The sequence below is a fragment of the Crocodylus porosus genome, unplaced genomic scaffold (genome assembly GCF_001723895.1).
Source record: "Crocodylus porosus isolate Cpor-Errol unplaced genomic scaffold, CroPor_comp1, whole genome shotgun sequence".
Taxonomy (NCBI): Eukaryota; Metazoa; Chordata; order Crocodylia; family Crocodylidae; genus Crocodylus; species Crocodylus porosus.
In genome coordinates this window covers 12,930,486-12,950,248 of record NW_017728925.1, presented here as the reverse complement: position 1 = coordinate 12,950,248, position 19,763 = coordinate 12,930,486, and the positions used below count along the sequence as shown (strand labels likewise).

The 19,763-nt window shown below is 42.9% G+C and overlaps 2 protein-coding genes across 5 annotated transcripts in view; one reads left to right on the top strand and one right to left on the bottom strand.

The window, feature by feature from the left end:
- Positions 1-233: 233 nt before the first annotated feature.
- On the bottom strand, positions 234-6,808 carry SPACA9 (sperm acrosome associated 9). 2 transcript variants are annotated; one of them, XM_019540854.1, is made up of 6 exons: positions 6,641-6,807; positions 5,588-5,692; positions 4,273-4,429; positions 2,348-2,550; positions 1,579-1,726; positions 234-300 (listed from the first exon to the last, which is right to left on the bottom strand). In XM_019540854.1, the coding sequence occupies exons 3-6, from the start codon at positions 4,414-4,416 to the stop codon at positions 292-294; spliced, it is 504 nt and encodes a 167-aa protein (XP_019396399.1). In that variant the 5' UTR covers positions 4,417-4,429; positions 5,588-5,692; positions 6,641-6,807; the 3' UTR covers positions 234-291. The 2 variants fall into 2 exon arrangements, with proteins under 2 accessions (XP_019396399.1, XP_019396398.1); XM_019540853.1 differs by having other exon boundaries at positions 234-1,726; positions 6,641-6,808.
- Positions 6,809-6,874: 66 nt separating this feature from the next.
- The window catches only part of AK8 (adenylate kinase 8), an 87,407-nt gene continuing 74,518 nt past the window's right edge, over positions 6,875-19,763 (top strand). The window contains exons 1-4 of one of the 3 annotated variants that reach the window (XM_019540850.1): positions 6,875-6,985; positions 10,014-10,098; positions 14,294-14,343; positions 16,482-16,595. In XM_019540850.1, coding sequence (XP_019396395.1) covers positions 6,902-6,985; positions 10,014-10,098; positions 14,294-14,343; positions 16,482-16,595 — 333 coding nt within the window. In that variant the 5' untranslated portion in view covers positions 6,875-6,901. Of the gene's footprint in view, positions 6,986-8,277; positions 8,431-10,013; positions 10,099-14,293; positions 14,344-16,481; positions 16,596-19,763 lie in introns of those variants that run through there. The other 2 variants (XM_019540851.1, XM_019540852.1) reach the window with 2 other exon arrangements.

The following is a 19,763-nucleotide window of genomic DNA, read 5'->3' as shown; positions in this document are numbered from 1 at the left end:
TCCTTCCAGCTCCAGGCTGGTCAAGTGTCTGTGGGATAGAAAATGGGGAGAACCAAGCATGAAACAAAAGGTGGCATGAAAGTTTACCTGTAGTTGCGCCCTAATCTTTCTACACTGCTACTTCCTCCTGCCACTCCCTGGTCCAACCTTCCTGTCTCAGCTGATGCTTGTTGCAAAAATCTAATCACCTTAGGGTAAAAGCACTCCTATCATTTTGGCAAACGGAGCCATACATGCAAGGGAAATGGTTTTATTCAGGTGTGTCTTCTGGCAGGAGGCAAGGAGCAGGAGCTAATAGGCCTGTAGAAGGGGAAAAGAGCAAGCAGATGCAGGGAAATTAGACATTGTGCTGTGAAGATCATGTTAAGAACTTCGCTAGCAGTGCTTTAGCAAATGATACCAATAACTCTTTAAGTGGCGGCTTGAGGGGGTGGAAAAACCTAGGAGCAGGCTGGCCCCTATCACATGGCTTTGGAAAATTAGCTGGCTGCTTGGCCTCCGCAGAACATCTATGATTTATACCCTTCTATACACCATTGACTGATCTCAAATACCTTACAACTGTTAATAAACTATGCTTTACAAAAAGCCCTGTGAGCCAGGTAAACCATGGCCCTGTTACAGAAAGAAAAGCAGAGGCACAGAGACCTTAAAGCGCTGTTCTGTTTTGCAGAGATATGATGAAAATGAGCAAATCTCCTTTCTCTTCTGGAGTCTCATGCATTGCTATAGTGGTAATGTCTCCTGTTAGTTCTGCAGGACTCTTGCAGCTCTAGAAGTGACTGGCTTATATCAGACTACATCAACTAACTACACTTCAACTGCGGGATCAAATTCTGTCCTCAGGGACACCTCTGCATCCCCACTGAAGGTCAAGAAATGGACTGTGTGCAACTGAGGATCATTTGGCCCATGATCTTCACTGGGTGAGACAATGCTATTGGCTAATGCTTGGTATAACATGTGACTTTGTGTTGGGGACCCATTTCCTACTAACCCCAAAATATTTGATAAGAAATTGTGTGCATTGAGCCTCAAGTGACTTGCTCAATACACAGCAGCCGTGAAAGTGAAAACATGGCTTAGTCCTGAGTGCATCCCCTACCCTTGCCACCAGGCCTTTCAAGGGGGAATATGTGATGCCATTCTACTGAGATGTGGCTTTCCTGGAAAGAGGAAGTGGGGAATATATTGGAGGAGGAGGGTAGGTTATTTGCTTCAAAAGACTTCAGGATGAGCCATCCAGACCTTGGGTTAAAAAAGGGAAAGGAATGACTGAAGTGGATAGTAGAGACCACATATAATCAGCCCTGCTGTGCATAGGAGACAAGTTTTGGCTCTTTAAAAGGAGTGTTTACCAGGTGGCTTCCAGGGACCGTTGAGAAGTCTCCCAGTGTAACTCCCTGGTTTCAAGTACTTTTTACCATCCTTACTTCTCTGGTCTTGTGCACGGTCTCTGCAACTAACCAAGGTCTGAGTGGCCACGTGGGAAGCAGGAGGCAGACCTGGGGGAGCCACTGCCCTTGCTGATGCCTCCTGCTGTGCTTTCATCTGAGAACCAGCCCTTTGGTCACTCACATCATGCAGGACGTGCCGAGGTAGCTTCTCAGCATGGGCCATCCATTCCTTCATGTAGTCCGTCACTATAGGAATGAGGCTCACCACTCCTCCGTAGTGATTCCTTGCTTCATCGCAGCTCAGGTGATTCACCACGTCGTGGGGGTACCTGGGTGACAGAAGAAAGCATTTACCAGAGCAGCCAAGGATGTGTGACTGTAGAGAATGAACAAGCTAGTTTTAGAATCACTCGTGAGAGTCACAATCCCCTTTCCCAAGATAAAGGGGCAGTGATAGAACCAGGCCTCATGGCTGAAATTCCTGCCACAGTGGCATCTTCCCTGGTAGTCCCAGCTAGGTGGTCCCCGGATGATCCAAGTCCAAGCGCATGTAAAAATACTGTTATCCCTCTGCCCCTTGCTGAAAAGAACTTTACTGATGGGACGGGGGTGGTGATGGCATTGCCTGTGCCTTCCATGTGCTAAGCTGCCTCAAATGACCCTTTTCATGAGTACTAAAGCTTCCAAATCTTGTATAAGAAAACTAAACATCTAGACTAGGACTGGGGGGGAAAGAGGGGAAGCTTTCACAGAGTAGGGAAAGCCCAAAGTTGATGGTAGCCTCCTCCCCCATTAGAATGTAGAAGGGATTCATGTAGCTAGAATGGACGTTGCCAGATGGTGATCGTGCACAGGCGTACTTGTGATCACTTCCCAGTCTGGCACGTGAATGCAGAATGCTGACCATGTGACTAGAAAGGTACAGAACTGATTTGCTTCTCTAGACCTACTTGGCTCGAATGTTGCTCAGATTGTTGCTGTGGCTGAGAAGCACCTTGCATTTTTCCAAAATGTTGTTTGTGATGCCGTTACCAGGGTGCACAGCTTCTAGCTTCTGACAGAGCATGCTCAGATCTTCACAGATGCTCAAGAACATGAGGAGGATGCGCCTGTCGGTGGCGTTGTTACAGTGATGCTCCATGTAGCTCTGCACCTATGCAGCACAACATGTGGAGGGAAGGGCAGTGTTAAACTGTGTGGAGACTAGCTCCAGATACAGTTGTGTGGTTTTCATAGCCTTATGTGCAACACACCACGTGTAGCTTGTGTTATAGTGTGAGGAAGCTGCTCTTGCCCACTCTTATGCAAGGACTAGATGGAATTATGTGCGTCAGACCTTTTGGATCCTGGAAATATTTCCCCTGTTACTGTACAACAGGATGTAGGGAGATGGGACAAGACATCCACTCATAGGCCAATCCATGAGCCCTGCCCCAACCCCCTGAGTAGAAGTATACCAAGGCTACCCCAGCTTTAAAGCTACAGCAGCTGCTAGGTGGCAGGGCAGTGTAAGGGGAGAATTGCTTGTTTCCATCCCAAGTGGCAGATACCTTGAGCTAAGCACAGCTCCCCAGGCTGAACGCAAGGTGGAAGACAGAGGCTCTAGTCTGTGAGCATTTTGAGGTAGACGCTATTTAAGGTATGTGCACAACACCTGACTGGTCTAGGCACTACTGCAGTGCCTACTTAGTAATCTACAGCATTAAACCTTAGGTGTTGTCTGCATCAAGCCCTTTATCTCGACTGGATTTTTTTTTTTTTTTACTAGATAACACAAATGGAAATGGTACTGTGCAGCAAAAATACCTGGGTTACCTGTAAAAGGTGGGGACTTGAAGTTGATTTTGGTATTCAGAGAAGACTGACTTTGTTTGTTTGTTTTGCTGTTTGTTTTTTTTTTGTTTTTTGTGAAAGGCTCAAAGTTAGACAGGGATGGTTTGGGGAACTAAAAGATGTTGTTAAGTTGCTCATTTAAATCCAACCCAGACTGGTACAGCTTTGGTTCCACTTCTGCCTAGGTCTGCCTGCTACGCAGCTGGCTTGCGCTATTGTAATATTTAGTGACTATAAACATTTAGCAACACAAGGTGTCTGGACACTTGCCTAAATAGAGAGCAAATTCCTGGCATTTCAGCAGATAAATGAAATCCTAAGGAAATCTGATCCTACTGATTCAGATTTTACTCGGTGTCTTTGCCTTGTAGGTGGAGAATTTGTTCTTGGGGATAATTCTGTTGCTCACTGCACAGCCAACATTCTCTTTGTATTTTGATTTCTCCACAGTGTCTAAATTCTTCCCCCTCTTTAAAACAACCAGTTTTAAAAATTCCATGACAATTCACTTACCAGCCCAGAAACCCTTGCCCCACTTGGGACCTTCAGCCCTCAATCCATCACTCTGCTGCTGTAGCACAGCCATTATTTTTAATAAGCACTACAGAAAGACACAGTGGTAACAATACTGGGGGTGGGAAAAAGCAAGCCAGCTAGTTACTCCATGTTAAGGCTTATAGATGTGTGGCAGAGGAGAAGGTTAGTCTTCCTTGTACCACAGATCTGGTTAAGCCCAGCATGGTGAAACAGGGGTGGCTGGTTAAATTATCTAAACTAGTGCTTAGCAGTACGTATTATTTTGTATAAACCATTAAGTTACCATGTGTCTGGGTTTTTGTTTTTTGTTGGGTGGTTTGTTGTTTTTTTGTGTTTTTTGTAGCCTTGTAATACTGAATTAACAAACACGTGATGCCAGAGAGGTTTGTCTGCTTCCCGCCTCCTGAAAATATTTATTTATCACTGATGCACATTCACCTACACGACAGCATTATGCTGTTCCCTGTCTCTGCTAGCTGGGATCTGTGTGCCAAATGCTTTGTACCTGTCCAATGCTCGCCACAGGCCTGATCTTGTCATGGGCATTCTCTCGGGTGTGTTCCAGTGCTGCGATAAATGTAAACTGCTGCTGCTGGAAGAGTTTGTAGTACTGCTCTATGCTTCTCAGACTCTCCTTCACCTCGTTCATTTTTTTCCCCCTCCTGGATTTGGGAAGGGGAGAGGGGAGGACGTCAGGTTTTTTTTTTTTAAAGTGATGCAATTTCACATGTGTTGCTTTCTTTCACCTGCAGCTGTAACCATACAGGTTGAGTTGCAAAATAAAAATCAAGAAGAGGGGAAGATATATTTTGTCAAGGCGCTGCAGTCCCAGAGCCCCAAACAGTAAGTCAATGAGGTAGTAATGATGCTGCAAAAAGAGGTAGAGAACCCAGAGGGGACCACTGACAATCAGATGCCATAAACCCTAGTGGGTCTATTGTAAATATAATGTAGCAATGCATCAAACACAATGCTGTGAAAGGACCGGAGGGAAAAATGTCTTCTCTTACTTCGTGTAAAACTATTGCCCAAGTGGCTTAAAAACTCTAACATTAAGTGAAGGCTAGCTTGATAGGCAGAATATTGTGATGGAACAAGGGAGACCTGGATCCGAGGTTAACCTCTGGCTCTCGCATCCAAGCTGGGGCCCTGGCAAGGGGTGCTGATTTCCAGGCCTGGTCTTGAACAAATGTTGAGGCAGTGCAAGCACTGGGGAGATGTATCAGTTTCTACAATTTTCCCTTGATTCCCCTTAATTTGTATTGTTCCTTCCCTGCCCCCCACTTCCCCCTCTAAAGCTACTGCTCTTTCTGCTTTTTTTAAAATCTCTTCTGTGTTTCAAATTAAAATTATATAAAATAAATTTCATAATTTTCCATATTCCCCTGATGGTGCAGGAATGCTGTGGGCACTAGCTATTTTCATACCACAGTTTATATCAGGGTCTTGGGTAATGGCTTAGATGAGGAATTGTGATGGCTCATTGGAGATGCCGAAGGGAGCTGAGACTGGCACTAAGAGTCAAAGGATACAGCATAGGGTAAGGTGACCCTGTATGACAACAGCTGTCCATGAACCCAACTCTAGAGCTGACCAATGCAGCTGTATAGCTGTTTTCCCAAGTGCTGTGCTTCAAGGGACCACAGACACTGCTCTTGCAAGCTGAGGGCAGCAACATGGACCAAAAGCTCCTCCCAGTTGCCCAATTTCCAACCCTGCTGTTTTGATACCTCCCCATCCTCACAAGCACCCTGATATCTATGCTTCCCTCCACAATGCATTTAAAATCCCTTTTTTTACATCCCTATAATTTGTCTTACCTTGGTGACAAAGGCCTCCTCCCTGGAATGTGTAATGGCTTATAGATGTTGTCTTGGGAGCTCTTGCATCTTAGTATGCAGAGGCCACCCAGAAGCCTGCAGCACCTTGGAGGGAAATGAAATTCATGTTGGTGCATGTGGGTAAGGCAGCTCTTCCTTCTGCCCAGTCACAGTGATTAGAAGTGCAGCAGGTTATAATTGTTGTTTAATGTATGAACTGATAACACAGTCCCCAGGTACAACAGTCAATACCCGGGGATGAAAATGCTGCTTTTCCCATTCTAATATTTAAAGCATCTTCTCAGAAAACTCCATTCCTAAAAATCATTTGGGCCTGGTAGTTGCCTTTAGGTTTAGTAAGGGTACAACACCTCATGGGCACTGACTAAGCCTAAATGTCCTGCCTGGTCCTAGGGCAGGGTCCTAAGCCATCTTTTGAGTGCTGTAGGAGCTGGCATGGCTCAGCTCCCCTTGGAAGCTAAGGCATGAGGGACTTTTGTAGGAGGGATTTTCTAATGGGTTAAAATGGCAACAAGGACAAGTGAGTGCAGAACTGCCGGAACAGGGAGCCCTGGCACAGGTGCTACAGCAGGACATGTGAAGGCATTCTGTGGGGAAGGGGGCTGGGGACTGCACTGTCACAATTCTCAGGCCCTGCATGGCTCCTGCAGCTTGCCCCTGGCCCTACAGGCTCATTTCAGAGAGAGAGAGCCAGGGCCCTCTCCACCTCCGCCTAATTTCATAGAGGCGAGGGGCCGGAAGGGGCTTTCAGGCCCCAGCTCTGGTCTGGGGTTGGTTTGAGCAGTTTCCAGCGCAACCGCAGCCTCCCAGCAGGGTCCATGCTGGCGGGTCCCTTCCTCCTTGCTGCTCGTGCCCACGACAAGGGGCCCTGGAGGAGCTGCTCGGTCACCCCGTCCTGCCCTGGCCGGGGGGGTTGGGGGCGGTGGCCTCGAGCCGGAGTAGCGGGGAAGCCCGGGGCAAGGGTGCACACGTGTGTCCATGGGTGGATGTGTGCACACACGTGCGTGCCGGGGATCGCAGCCCCGCGCTCACCTGCCCTCGCTCCGGCCCGTCCCGCCGCCCCCCGGCACCAGCCCGGCCTGGCAATTGTTACCGCCGTCTCCCGGGGCAACGGCGTGACGTTGCGCCCCCGCCCCGGGGCAGGCCCAGCCGGGAGAGAGGAACACGTGATGCCAGGGAAGGGAGAGAGAGGGGGGCGCGGTTTGATGAGGTCACAGGCGGGCGGGGCAGCGGTCTCCGCGTCGCGCCCTCATGGCGCGCGCTGCTTAGCGACGAGCGGTTGCTAAGGGCGCCATGGACGCCACCGCCCGGCCGCTGCGGGTGCCCCCGGAGATGGGCCCCTACGCCGAGAAGCACGGGCTCTTCCAGCTGCTGCAGGTGCCGGGCGGGCGGGCGGCGCGGGCCTGGCTTCCCCAGGCCTGTGCCCCACACGCCAGGCCGGCGCCCGCGCCCCAGGGGAGGGGGGCTCCCGGCATGCATCGGGGCGCTGGGCCGGGGGGCTCCCGGCATGCACTGGGGTAGCAGCCTTGGCGTGCGTGCGTGCGTGCGTGTGTGTGTGTGTGTGTGTGTGTACACACACAGGTGCGCACATCTAGATAACGTGCATGTGTGCAAAGTGTGTGGGGGGGTGTGCATGTGTCATGTACATTGCATGTATATATTGTGTGCGTGCGTTTGTGTATCTATTCCACGCATGTGCCGTACTCTGCGTGTATAGAACCATGCACATACACGTGTATCTGTGTCAGGCAGCAGGCAGGGTAGAGTGGCATCTTAGAGACTGACTAAATCACAGGCTATATCACAGAATCGAAGGACCTGAAGGGACCTGCAAGACCGTCAAGTCCCTCCCTTGCCCCAGGCAGGAGGTTGTTGAGCTGAAACCAGCTGCTTGACCAGCACTTGAGGCACGTGAGCTTCTGCGTGTGCTGCTGTGCTCAGGGGTCCTGTGACTGCTCCCAGCATGAGCTCAGGACCCCCAGCCTGGAGGGGCCGACTGCTTTTTTCAGCCCCCCTGTGACGTTTCCCCAGGGCTCTGCACATAACGGAGCTGCTGACATGCTAAGGCTCTGGCCAAGTGAGCTGCTGCTTACGAAAGCTGATGCATCCCTGCATGAATTAGTTCATAAGGGGCATCCCTGCCCTGCCTTTTCCCTGCTTTCAGACTAACACGGCAAACTGCATGCCTATTAACATACAGGGGGATGTAGTCACTGCTCCCAGCCTGTGTAGGACGTGTGTTCCTGGCATGCAGTGCAGTGCCCTGGTGCAAGGTGGGGAGAGCGAGCCCAGTCTCAGCTTACACTTGGAAGCTGCAGTGGGTAGGGACTGGGAAGCATGTGCTGGAGTTCTGGTGACAAGACAACCACAGGGTTTCCTAGCCCAGCAGTTCTCAACCATTTTTGTATCGGGACCCGCCTGTGGCTGGTTCTGCCCCGGTGCCCCTCACTCCCAACCCACTGGCCCCCACACCCCAGCCCCCCCCAGTATGTGGGGCAAGAGGCGAGTGTGGGGGGCATGGGGACCTGCAAGCAGCCCCTTGCAGGCTGTAACTGCCAACCTGCAAGGGGAGAGCCCCAGTTTCCCACTTTTTTCCTCCGTTAAAGTTCTCGATTATATTTTTCTGCATTTTTAAAGTTTGTTTGCAACCTTTTCATATATTCTTGCAGCCCACTTCTGGGTTGTGACCCACAGGTTGAGAAATGCTGTGCTAGAGAATCTTTCCAGAGGGATGGTTGTTTCCCAATTGCCAGTTGGCACCTTTGGTACTTCCTTATTATCATCAATGCGGAACACTGTGGGTGTCTGCCAGAAGGCATCTTGTAAGAACTCACAACATTTAATACCAAAAAATAAAGCCACCCTTCTTCTGTATCTCCCGTGGAGCTTGTCTTGTCATCCTACTTATTTTGACCTACTATCATTGTGCTATTACTGTACATAACTTAGCAGGGAGATTGCCCTTGTCTCAAGGAAGCTAGACAAGCTATAGATTGTAAATACACTTATCACCAGAATTTAATTGCATTATGTTATTTTGTGGGGGAAATTATACAAGGAAGGGAGGGAGGCAACAATTTGATCCTTAAGTTTAATTTAGTTGTTTCACTTCAGCATGGAGAAGTTGGTTGAAAGATATGAGTTCTCAGATTGCGCTGAACATCATTATAGCTTGTTAGAATTACTGTCCATAAACCTGGACAAACCTGACAAAGCATATCTTGCATTTGAAAGTGTGTCTAACTCTATCCCAGCTACATAGTTGGTCCAGTAAAAGATATCAGCCTAAGAAATCCTTGCTGCTTGCATAATTTCTGGGCCATCACACCTACAGCAGCACTCTTAGACTGCTTTGTCCATAAGTGCACACGTGTCGATATTAACATTTCTCATATCTTCAATTTGTGTGTGGTGAGGTCTTTCCAGATCCCTTCCTAGCTGTGGTAAACACCTACCCTTTTTCTGTTGCCTATGTCCTTTTTTTCTCTCTCTGCCTCTGTTCTTTATTATTCTCTGGCTGGTAACTTTGCAAACACTTTCAAAATCTATTCAGTAGGAATATTGTATAAAGTTTGTTCTTCCAAGGAAAGCTGCAGCTTGCATGTCACAGACATGCTGAGCAAACCAACATGACCTCCCATTGCAGGAAATCCTTACCACACTTGCTAGGAGCACATCTGACTCTCTTCACATCCCAGCCTTGTGAGTAACTAACTCAAAGGCACAAGAAAATGCATCTTAAAAGTATGGCCCCAAACTGCAACATTTGTACATTACTCTGCTTAATCTGAAACATGTGAGTTGTCCCATGGAAATTAATGGGATTACAGTAAATTACCTGGCAGTTAGGAGTTCTTGATGCTTTTCCTGGTTCTAGTAAAGTAATGTTGTTTTAGATAAAGTGGGCCAGGGAAAAACCAAGACATGAGATTTGCTTGGTGATAACTTTTTTAACGGATGAAATATATCGTTGGAAGAGATGTTAGGCAATGAGGTTCAATACAAGTAATTGTTCTAACTGCATCTGCTGTCTACCAGATCTGAGGAAGAACATTTTTGCCCTAGACTGAGGCTGTCTAACATATCTTTCAGAGATAAGTTGGTCCAAGAAAAGATATTTTCCACGCACAGAAACCTTTCTTCAGGCCATCATTATGCACCAAAAATTGACTAAAACAAACTCATTCCATTTCTCTTGACAAATCATCTTTAACCTATCTGTACTTCAGTTTGCACTTTTCTAAAATAGGCTGAATATGGGCTTAATGATGTAATATTGGTAAATTCACTAAGATCCTAAGATAAAAGGCTGCTGTAAAAATTCAGTATAAAAATTCAAAATATCCTTATTGTCATTTTGTGGCTGTGTTAAATTTTCTTCTGAACCCATCCTGTTTATTTTCAGAATATGGTTGAAAAGTTGTTGATCCATAAACCAGATGATCCCATTGAGTTTATGATAACACATTTAAAGCAGGACAATGATGATGGTGAGTGTGTGTGAGAGACTATAGGTAGCTCAAGTGATTCTTTATGAACAATGGATGCAAATCTACACCTCATTTAGCAAATGGATAAAACTTTTCAGTCTGTCTTCAAACAAGTGAGCAGTTTGGAACAGTGTAGGTGAGATGCTTTTAATTTCTTTTCTAGTGGATAATCTAATAAAAAATGCACTTTCACAGTTATTCCTGTACAGGGTTTCATTTTTATAACAAAGAGTTCTTGTGTATCAATTATTAATGTCTTCTGTGCCCCATCTGATAGTTCCTGTTGTCTTTAAGCTAGCTAATTACCTCTTTTATCAGGTATAAATTTGGTTTCCCATTCTACCTGGGCTGGCAGCTTCTCTAGTTTTTTGATTGGTTAGTTACCCGCTACTGTTAATGAGATCCACAGCTCACTGGTATCTCAGATGAAGGAACAGTGAGCCTGCCTATCTAGATGTATAACAAAACCTGATAAATTGAATAGGAAGGGTGTTTTCCACACCATAAAAGCATGTACACTCAATCAAATTATTTGATTTACAAACTGTTCACCCTTAGGCAGATTATATTTGTATATGCACAACTGAACTATACTTTTTGTTCTGCATGAGCTGTCAAGAGTAGCTGGTGTCATGTTGCTTTGATGTGCCTTTAAAACCATAGTAAACCATTATGAAAGTTGTACCGCAGCATCAATGAAATCATTATCACTAGAGATGCTGAGAGCTCTTGGTACATAGTTGGGGTGATCAGATGGATGTCAACTGAAATGCTGCTAAACAGCAAAAATCAAACTGCAAATTGTGTCCAGCCTTTCCTGATGTGGGCAGCATGAGCAATCTGATCTGTTTTACAGACACTGAAAGCACACATAAGAGACATTTCATGTAGTTTTATAGGAAGCTGATAAAACCCATCACATTGAGCTAAGACTTGTCCTTTAGCCCCACAGTATTATTTGAATGGAATCAGGCAGGCTGCCATTTCATAATCTCGGTAAAACGAAGTTAGAGATACAGGTGAAGTAGCTGTTTGCAAAAATGAAATCTTGCTATCTGTTTTTGGTTGAAAGAAGCAGGTGTATAAGGAACTTCAAATAATATAAAATCTATCTGTTGTTTTAAAGGTAAAGTATATGGAAAATGCTGTAACAGCGATGTTCTGCAGTTGAGTTGAGTTGATTTAACTTTTTGATCATGGTGGAAGGTGCCGACTATTTAGGAAAAATAAAACTCTTATTAGAGCCATCAAGAGAGCAATGAATTTTCATGATCTTGCCTTGCTAGACATTTTTAGCCCCAGAGAAAATTTAAAATGGAGATGCTGGGGGTGGGGAGACATAACATCTATCCCAGGTATGAAGTTAGAGCTGATTATTAATTTAAAAGTTTTTCTGAAGTACTCTTAAACATATAAACAAACCTGATAATAATTGTAGCATTCAACAGTTCTGATGAAGCTTTTAGGTCAAATATTAGGCAACTGGGTATTTGTACAGAAGGCTATGCAGTACTGTTGTTTCATGTGATCATTTGAAAAAGCAAAAAAAAAAAAAAAAAGTGAAAGCGAAGTTATTTCTCCAGTATCAGCGTATTACTTTGTATGTGTTATCCTAGCTTGTGTTAATAAAAGGCTTCTAGGATCTATATAAGACTTATTTTGTAAGTTCCTCCTTTACAGTCATACCCATGATAAAATGTAACAGACTTTTGAAAAAAAAAAAAAGGTTCATCTTGCACCATTTGCTTTTCCTGTTGGACACAAGATTTACCTTAAAAATGTTGTCATATTTAATATTAATCATAGAATCACATGGGCTCCAAGAGAAAGAACCCCAGTGAGTCCAGCTCATCCTTTCACATTATGACAGAATTAAGTTCATTATCACTAAAACCATCCCTGAATGTTAAATCTTAAAATGGCTTGGAAAAAGCAAACCTTGTAACGTCTCGTGAAGAACGAACATTGAATGAAATCCAGTTTTCAAACAAAGAAAAAGGGGGGTTGCAGTTTTCCCTGTATTCATTTAGGTACCAGTGCGGACCTCAACCACTTAATACTAAGTGTATGCTGATTTGAGGGGTTAAACATTACATACAGTGATGTCCTAGCTGTGCCCTTGTGTCATATGTTTAGGGAGAATGCCTTAGAAGATTCTTACGAGTGTGCAAATGAGTAAATCAGTGAATTACGTTGCCCCATCTGCTGCCAGCCTCTAAGCAGAGAGAAAACCAGATTTAGTACAAAGTGAGCATTTACAGTAGCCCTGGGCAATATTAAAGCATGATATGGTGTATATAATGGTATGTTTCGTTTTTTATCAAACGTTTGTCCAAGAAAGCTGTGTATTAAAGCTTCAATACCTAAGGGTTTTCTTGTGAATTTTAAATCATGCTCCTAGTTAAACCTCAAAAGGATCTGTGGATGGAAAGGTTTTTTGATTTTCTTTGAAGTGGTTTGAAGAAGTTGATTAGTGTTGGCACCCGAGCACTCTTTTATGACGCTGTTTATAAATAATTCCTAAGTACCGGGCTGGAGTTTCAAGGTGTTAGATTTTAAGAAACCAGGATTTAATCACATTACATTTGAAAGAAATTAGGTGATAAAAACAGCTGATGTATCCTTTTAAAGTATTTTTCTATATTGTGTACTAGTTCTGTTGCACTTGCAAGAACCAATAAGGGGGGAGTTTTCCTTAAACCTTCTAAGTCAAATAACTTTGTAAAGATGAATTTGTAATTTGGGTTCCATGCATGTTTAAAAATTGCACCTGCCCAACCACTGCTGAGTGCTTGCAAAGCCTCATAAAAATACATTTCACATCCTTTCCTATCTGCTGACATCAGAGGATTGATTCCTTCTGGTGCTGAATAGCTGGAGAGGTTTTTTGGCTGGACAGAGCCTCCGCTCATTTCCTATGACCCATGCTACCCTTACTAAATACCTAGCAATCCCTGCTGTTTTAAGGCTTGCGGGGTGGGTTGTGTGCATGTGAGAAGAAGTGAAATATCTCAAGATATTAACCTAACATGACAATTCAAGGCATCGCTGTCCAAATGATGTTCCAGCCAAATAGCCCCAATTTTTTTTTCCAGGAGTTCGTTTCCCCCTTTCCCCTTGTTCTGTCACACCACTAATTGTTCCCCATGCCCTAGAGTGATTCCACTCCTTGCAATGTCTGTATAAATTAAATTGCTTATTCCTTGGAACAGGGACCTTATCCAGTGTTTTACTCTTAAATTCACTTTGCACAGCTATGGCAGAATGTACAGAAGAGTTAAGTCAATACTAAGAAATGTACACAGTGGAGAGAGGACAAGGTTTGTGTGCCAAAGGAAAAGAGGTTGCTGATTTGGCAAGCAGAGCTCCCCACCCCTCCCCTGCTGTTGCCTCCTCTTCTTGTATTGATAAACACAAGAAGGGACAAAGGGAGGAAGCCTGGATGTAAATGCTGACTAGAGGAAGGACGGACAGCAAACTGTAATGCAGAGAAAAAATATGGAGTAACTTGTTTTCTCCTGTGACTGCAAAAAGTTTTACATTGTGCCCCAGAGGCAATCTCAGAAGTGTTCCGAATAGCTTTTCTTTCTAGATCTACCCAGGAGATAGCTATGCTCAATAGGAAAGAGAGCCCTGATTTTGCAGTGTCTGAACCTCACCGACTCATGACCCAGTCTAGCTAAACAAAGGTGTGAGTTGCAATTATATTACTCTTGTTTGTGAAAAACCTCTTTTTTAAGAGCAAACAGGAACTGTGTTTTTATTGCAGAGCTGTGTAAAAGAAGCAATATAAGAAAAGTCGCTTTTAATTTGTAACTGGACTGCACATACAAAATGAAATAAATCTCTTTTTGAACTGCTCGTTGCATCTGATCTAAACCATTTAACATATTGGGAATAAACAGATACGTTAGAAAAATACTTATTCAGTGCTTCTGCCGTGCCTCGGTGTCCAATAAACTGTTGAGGTGCTTAAAGTTAGGCCTGTGCTTAAATACCTGATTATGGAAATTGAAAATAAGACATGATCTGACTAGTGTGGATTCCCCATTACTCCCTACCAGGCAGACTCCTTGCTGCCGTAACTGTATTGCACTGCAATTATGTGTATTATGTGTGTATATAATACATATGGAAACCAAGGAGGCTGTTTTGTCTTTCTGTGCTTTAACATTTTCTCATCTTTATTCTATAGTTCCAAGAATTTGCATAGTTGGTCCACCTGCTTCTGGAAAAACCACAATTGTAAGTATATTACTGTCAGTGTTAAAATATTACATTGCCAGATGCTTGCCAATAAAAACTTACTCTGGCATAGCTGTGGAAGATTTTTGACAGTGGTAAAATAGCAATACTTGTTATTTCTGTCTTATAGGGACTGTTATGTTTGTTGGGTTTAAGAGATTGTGATCTGGAACTGTTTTTTAATGTTCAGGTGTCTGTCTTGAGCTGCTTTGGGCTACGTTTGCAGTGGCACTTGTTTTTCCCAGTGAAATTACTTGTGGTTGTGAGGGCTCAACAGCTGTGAAAATCTTACTCCGCAGATGTAACTTTTCAGAAATGCCAACATGACTCCAGAGCACAAGTGCCACTGAAAGTCAAAGTCCCTAAGTTCCCTAAATGCTTCAGAAAATCCCAGCCTTGGTATTCAAAGTTTGCATTCAGAGAAAGAGGCGACTTTTGAAAATGTGATCCTTAGTCTGCTATTACTTTTTGGGCCATACAGTGTTTGAAATGAGTTAAGGTTACACACATTTTTTACCAGAGTGAAATGTTATATTTTATAGACTGTAGCCATAACTCACTTGGCTGAAGGACTTTGAAAAATTAAGTGGATTAAGACAGTTGAAATCTCATTTCCATGGTAAAAGGGAAATAAATATTTCCATTATATGGCATGGAACCAATGTATTACCTTGGCAAGATTTTAATAGTTTAGGAGATTCCCAGACCAAAAAAAGCTTTGTTAAAATGGTGTTTGAGTCTTTTTACTAACGATGTATAATTTAAAGTGAAGGAACAAACAAACAAGAAAACAATATTGGCATTTGAACCTTGAAAAGCCAGGAAATGCTAAATGAAAATTTGAAGCAAAAAAGTATGTAAATACAGAAATACTATGCATCATTCCATTCTGAGCTATCCAATATATGTTCAGTATATTCTATATAGATCTGATATATCTTATGTGAAAGGTATACTTGTTTTACAGATACAGAAGTATGTTACAGTTAGCTGCACTATTAAATCTGTATGTCTTTGTGGTTTGGTCATAAATCCTGTGATCCGGGGACATCTTGAGTCCTGTACAATGAATGGGAAATGTGTATGTTCCTTATCTCTAAGGCTCTGTCTTACAGGCAGTTCATCTATAAGCCTGAAGAAGCCTAAAAACCCAAGATGTCTTTTGCAAAATTTCCTCCCATGACCAATATATCCTAGCACAGGAGTGGACAAGATGCAGCCCACGGACCAGATGCCAGGCCATGCTATCCGGCCTGTGGGGCCTAAAAAATTTAGAAAATTAATATTTATTTGTCCCTGGCTGCCTGTCATGCAGCCCTCAATAGCTTGCCAAAACTCAGTAAGTGGCCCTCCGCCCAAAATAATTGTCCACCCCTGTCCTAGCACATGTAGCAGATTTGCAAGTGTATACAGGAAACTGTATTTGAGGAAGTGGGAAGGAAATTCTGCAAATCTTTACAATCTAAATTAAACCCCATGGAAATCAGTGGAAAAATCTCTCTGCTTTCCCTGTATGTTTGGATAGGTCCTTTTTGTGTATGTGATGTGTAAAGGAAGCTTTGGGTGTGGGTATCGCCATCTTGTCCATCTGTGACCACAGTGTGAGTGGCTACTTCATAAGTTATGCTGAGTATGGTCCATATGTAATGGGAAAATGTGACTCATTTTTCGATGTGCGTCTATGGTATTTATAAGACGCCTCTTGGATTATTTTCTAAGCAACAAAAGGTGAATGCAGAATGTCATAACCTTGTGTCATGAATTTGGATATTGGGATGGGGTATGAATTTGGACAGAGATACAGAGTTAAAATTATTTTTGTATATCTTACCTGCAGATTTGTAATTAACTTCCTTTTTTAAGTTATACCACGAATTAACATTTCCTGGCTTTTCAGCGGGTGTGATTTTGAAAACTTCAGCGCTATTTTGTTTCCCCCTAAATTTAATCTTTAATAGTTATAGATTTGCGTTAACAAAGCAGCTGAATATTTATTTAAGCTTACAAATGTGGATTGTTTGTTTAATTGGAGGCCAGGAAATACTGACTTTTTAGCTTTTGGTGGGCTTCTAAAAACATGTTTTATTTTCTTGGCAAAAAATTTAGAACTATCTATTTTTTTCCTGTTCTTCCCTCAGGCAATGTGGCTTTGTAAACAATTGGATGCCATACGCGTCTCTCCAGAGACTTTGCTATTGGAGGAATTATTAGAGCTGACAAAGGAAGCAAGAGCATATAAAGAAAGAGAACAGGTGTGTAGAGGAAGGTAACGGCACCCATTCTGCATGTTCTAGTTATGGAAGAGAAGCTGTCTGATGCTAGCCTGCTTTCTATTGGCATGCAGTTTGGTCAGATTGAAGTATCTCACTTCCTGTCAACAGCTGCTTGGATGCTGGCTTTTGAATTGGTGGGTGAGGGTATTTCCCAAAAGAGAGGCTAATCGTTTTCTCATAAATGATGATTTGAACAAAGATAAAAATATGGTGCGGCACAGGCAGGCAAAAATGGTGCATGAGAAACAGAAATGACGAGCTTGTAAATCTTCGTATTAGATTCTTGTTGGACACTGGAGTTAAGATGGTTCTGGGTATGCACAGCACTGTTGAAAGAGTAATTTTTCATTTCAAAAGAAAAGTCTGTCCTTCTTTATGGAAGTCATCAAGCATGCTAAGGTGAGCATTATCTCTAGGGTCTATTTCAGTACAGAGTGGTACCAAATGATGGGTTTGTGGAGAAGACTTTTTTGACGTGACAGAGCTAGTTAGCACTGTAGCACGATGCAAATAATGTACCGGGTGCGTTCACTCCAAATAGCGTGACAGGCCAGCCATTTGCTTACTGCAAACCCTGCAGCAGGCTGGAGAGGACTTTTCCTTCCAAGGCTGGCCAAATTGAAATGCTTTATCCAATTTTCAGAAGAGCATTTGGTTCCTCTTTGTGCAAAGCCATTAATCCTCCCTGCCCTCAGTACAACCCGGTAGCCTTGACCAGCTATTTCCTCTTCCGTAATAGAAGCTCTTTTGAACCGAGTTGTTCAATGAGCAGACTTGCCAGTTACCTTAGGGAATGCTATCGACTTACAGAAAGTTGTTTGCCTTGTTGGTCAGTGGTGTAAAGCCTACAGTGTTGACAGCTAATGAAAAATAGAAGAGAATGAAATGTAGAAAGTCTGTCCAAAATAAATTGGAATATTTCCTGTTCTTTTCAGTGCTCCTTGCCCTCCCCACCTACAAAAAAAAAGTAGAACCCCACTGTTTATTACATAGAGTCAAAGAGCGAAGCCTAGAGATGCCTTAAGTAGCATCTAAGGACGTGGAAATGAAGAGGCCGTTAAATCATTGAGGTTACTGTCAAAATATCTGCTTTTAGCTGGGGTGGGATATGGTGTACAAATGGCTGTTATATTGGGAAAAGGAACTTTGCTTTTTTACTGGAATTATTAAAGATTATTTTACTAGATTCATAAAACTCAATGTAGAGGGGGGATTTAAAACAAAAAGTCCTTTTGGTTTAATTACTCTAATTATTAACACATTTCAGACTATACAGAAGTATTTCAAAGGTGTCCTTTTGGGCTTACTTGATTCAAAAACATGGATGGCGTAGAAGATGAAAGCCAAAAATATCAGGGTTAATCAGGTAGTAAGGAGTGCCTGAAGAGCTGAAATTCCTACTGTATTTTAGCTTTATGCTGTCTATGCCTCCCTTTGTAGGATATTCACTGCTAGAAACAGGGTCTTAATAATCCCTTTCTCCAATTCTTTTGTGCTGTTTTCACTTTTCATATATGACCCTTAAGACTAAGGATGAAATCCTAGCTCCAGTGACACTGGTGACAGCTCTGCCTCTGACTTAAAAATGGCCAAGATTTCACATTCGAAGAGCATTTTTTTCCCTCTTGGTTACTGCCTCTGTCCACTGGCTCCAACACACCTTTGGCATAAGTAGCTGCAATTCCACTAATGCCAATGGTGAGTTTGAGCCCTTACTAGCATTATAACTAATAGGAATTGGCTGTCTATGCAGAGAATAGAGAACAAAACCAACTGTTAACACAATACTGGTTTGGTAAGTGAAAAACCTGACGACGTGAAATAAGCACATGTTCTGAAAATCTGCCTCAAAGACCATCTGCTGCAATTTACTTTATTTAGATGGTATTTCATGTATTTGAGGTAATTGGGGCTAAATTAACTGCAAAGCCTGAAGTTCAGACATTTGCTATCTAAGTACAATATTACACGGTTACTAGAACCGAGGATACACTGTGAACAAATTTCCACAAATATGATTTCACACTTTTATTGACTTCACTCTGACCATACTCTTTTGTGTTCGCTTCCTGTGAGTGCTCAGGCATTTGAATTTTACTGGCACAGGAGATCATGGAAGGGGATTTCAAACACCTGATTATTTTCAGAAACTGAATTTTTAAATTTGGACATGTGAGCGAGCACCCACTAATGCACATCTGGCCATGAACTAATGAGCACAGCGCAAATAGTGAATTTTAAATATTGAATACTCACAGCAAAGTGTGATCAATCCATGCTTAAAAATATGCCAAAAAGAAGTGAAATATTTTTGAGTATTGAATAAATTTGAGAAAATCATGAGCTGCTAATAAATATTCCATGAACAGAAAAAGAGGCTACATTTTTAGATAAATCATGGCAAATTATTCCCTCATCTCTAGTTATTATGATGTTAATAGAAAGCACCTTCAAGATTTTCCTATAGTGAGGTCTAATGATTAGCTGTTTAAAGTTTCACTTCATCTGTTAACTAGATGGAATAAGAAGTTGAAGCAGCCATGGTGACTCTGGGCTTGCATGTAATGTGTGCTTTTAAGACTATTACTGAACTTCAGTTCAGGTATTTGTGTGCTGTGCAGTTACCTAGAGCTGTAGAGTTGCAAGTCAGCACTGATGTACTATGCTTTAAAAGAAAAAATATGGAGACCAATTAAAAGGAGGCAGCTATGTGTATGCAGGATCTGTGGTCTAATCTATACCAGGAGAAAGCCCTGTAAAAAACAATCAGAAAATATATACTCTTTGTGTGTACTTAAACAGGTCTCCTCCTTTTTGTGTGTATTTGTGTGAAAGGGATAGACTGAAACACTGAATTTTTTTAAAATGTTGATCATATTTCTTCAAACTGTAACGCTCTTTCTTCAACGACAAAAATTATAAAGCAAGTCAATTTTAGCATTTCTAATGACAGCCATTTTCAAAATAATCAAGCGCAAGTCACGTTCCTCTCCTGACAACCAAGCATATTTTGTAACAATTTTACTTGAGCATTTCCAAAAAACCTGCCTTGATTAGAACGAGAACAGGTAATGCAGTCTGTTGTCCCCGGAGTACTGCACAATACTGAAAACTAATCCCGAATGAGTGCAACATCTCTCATCAATA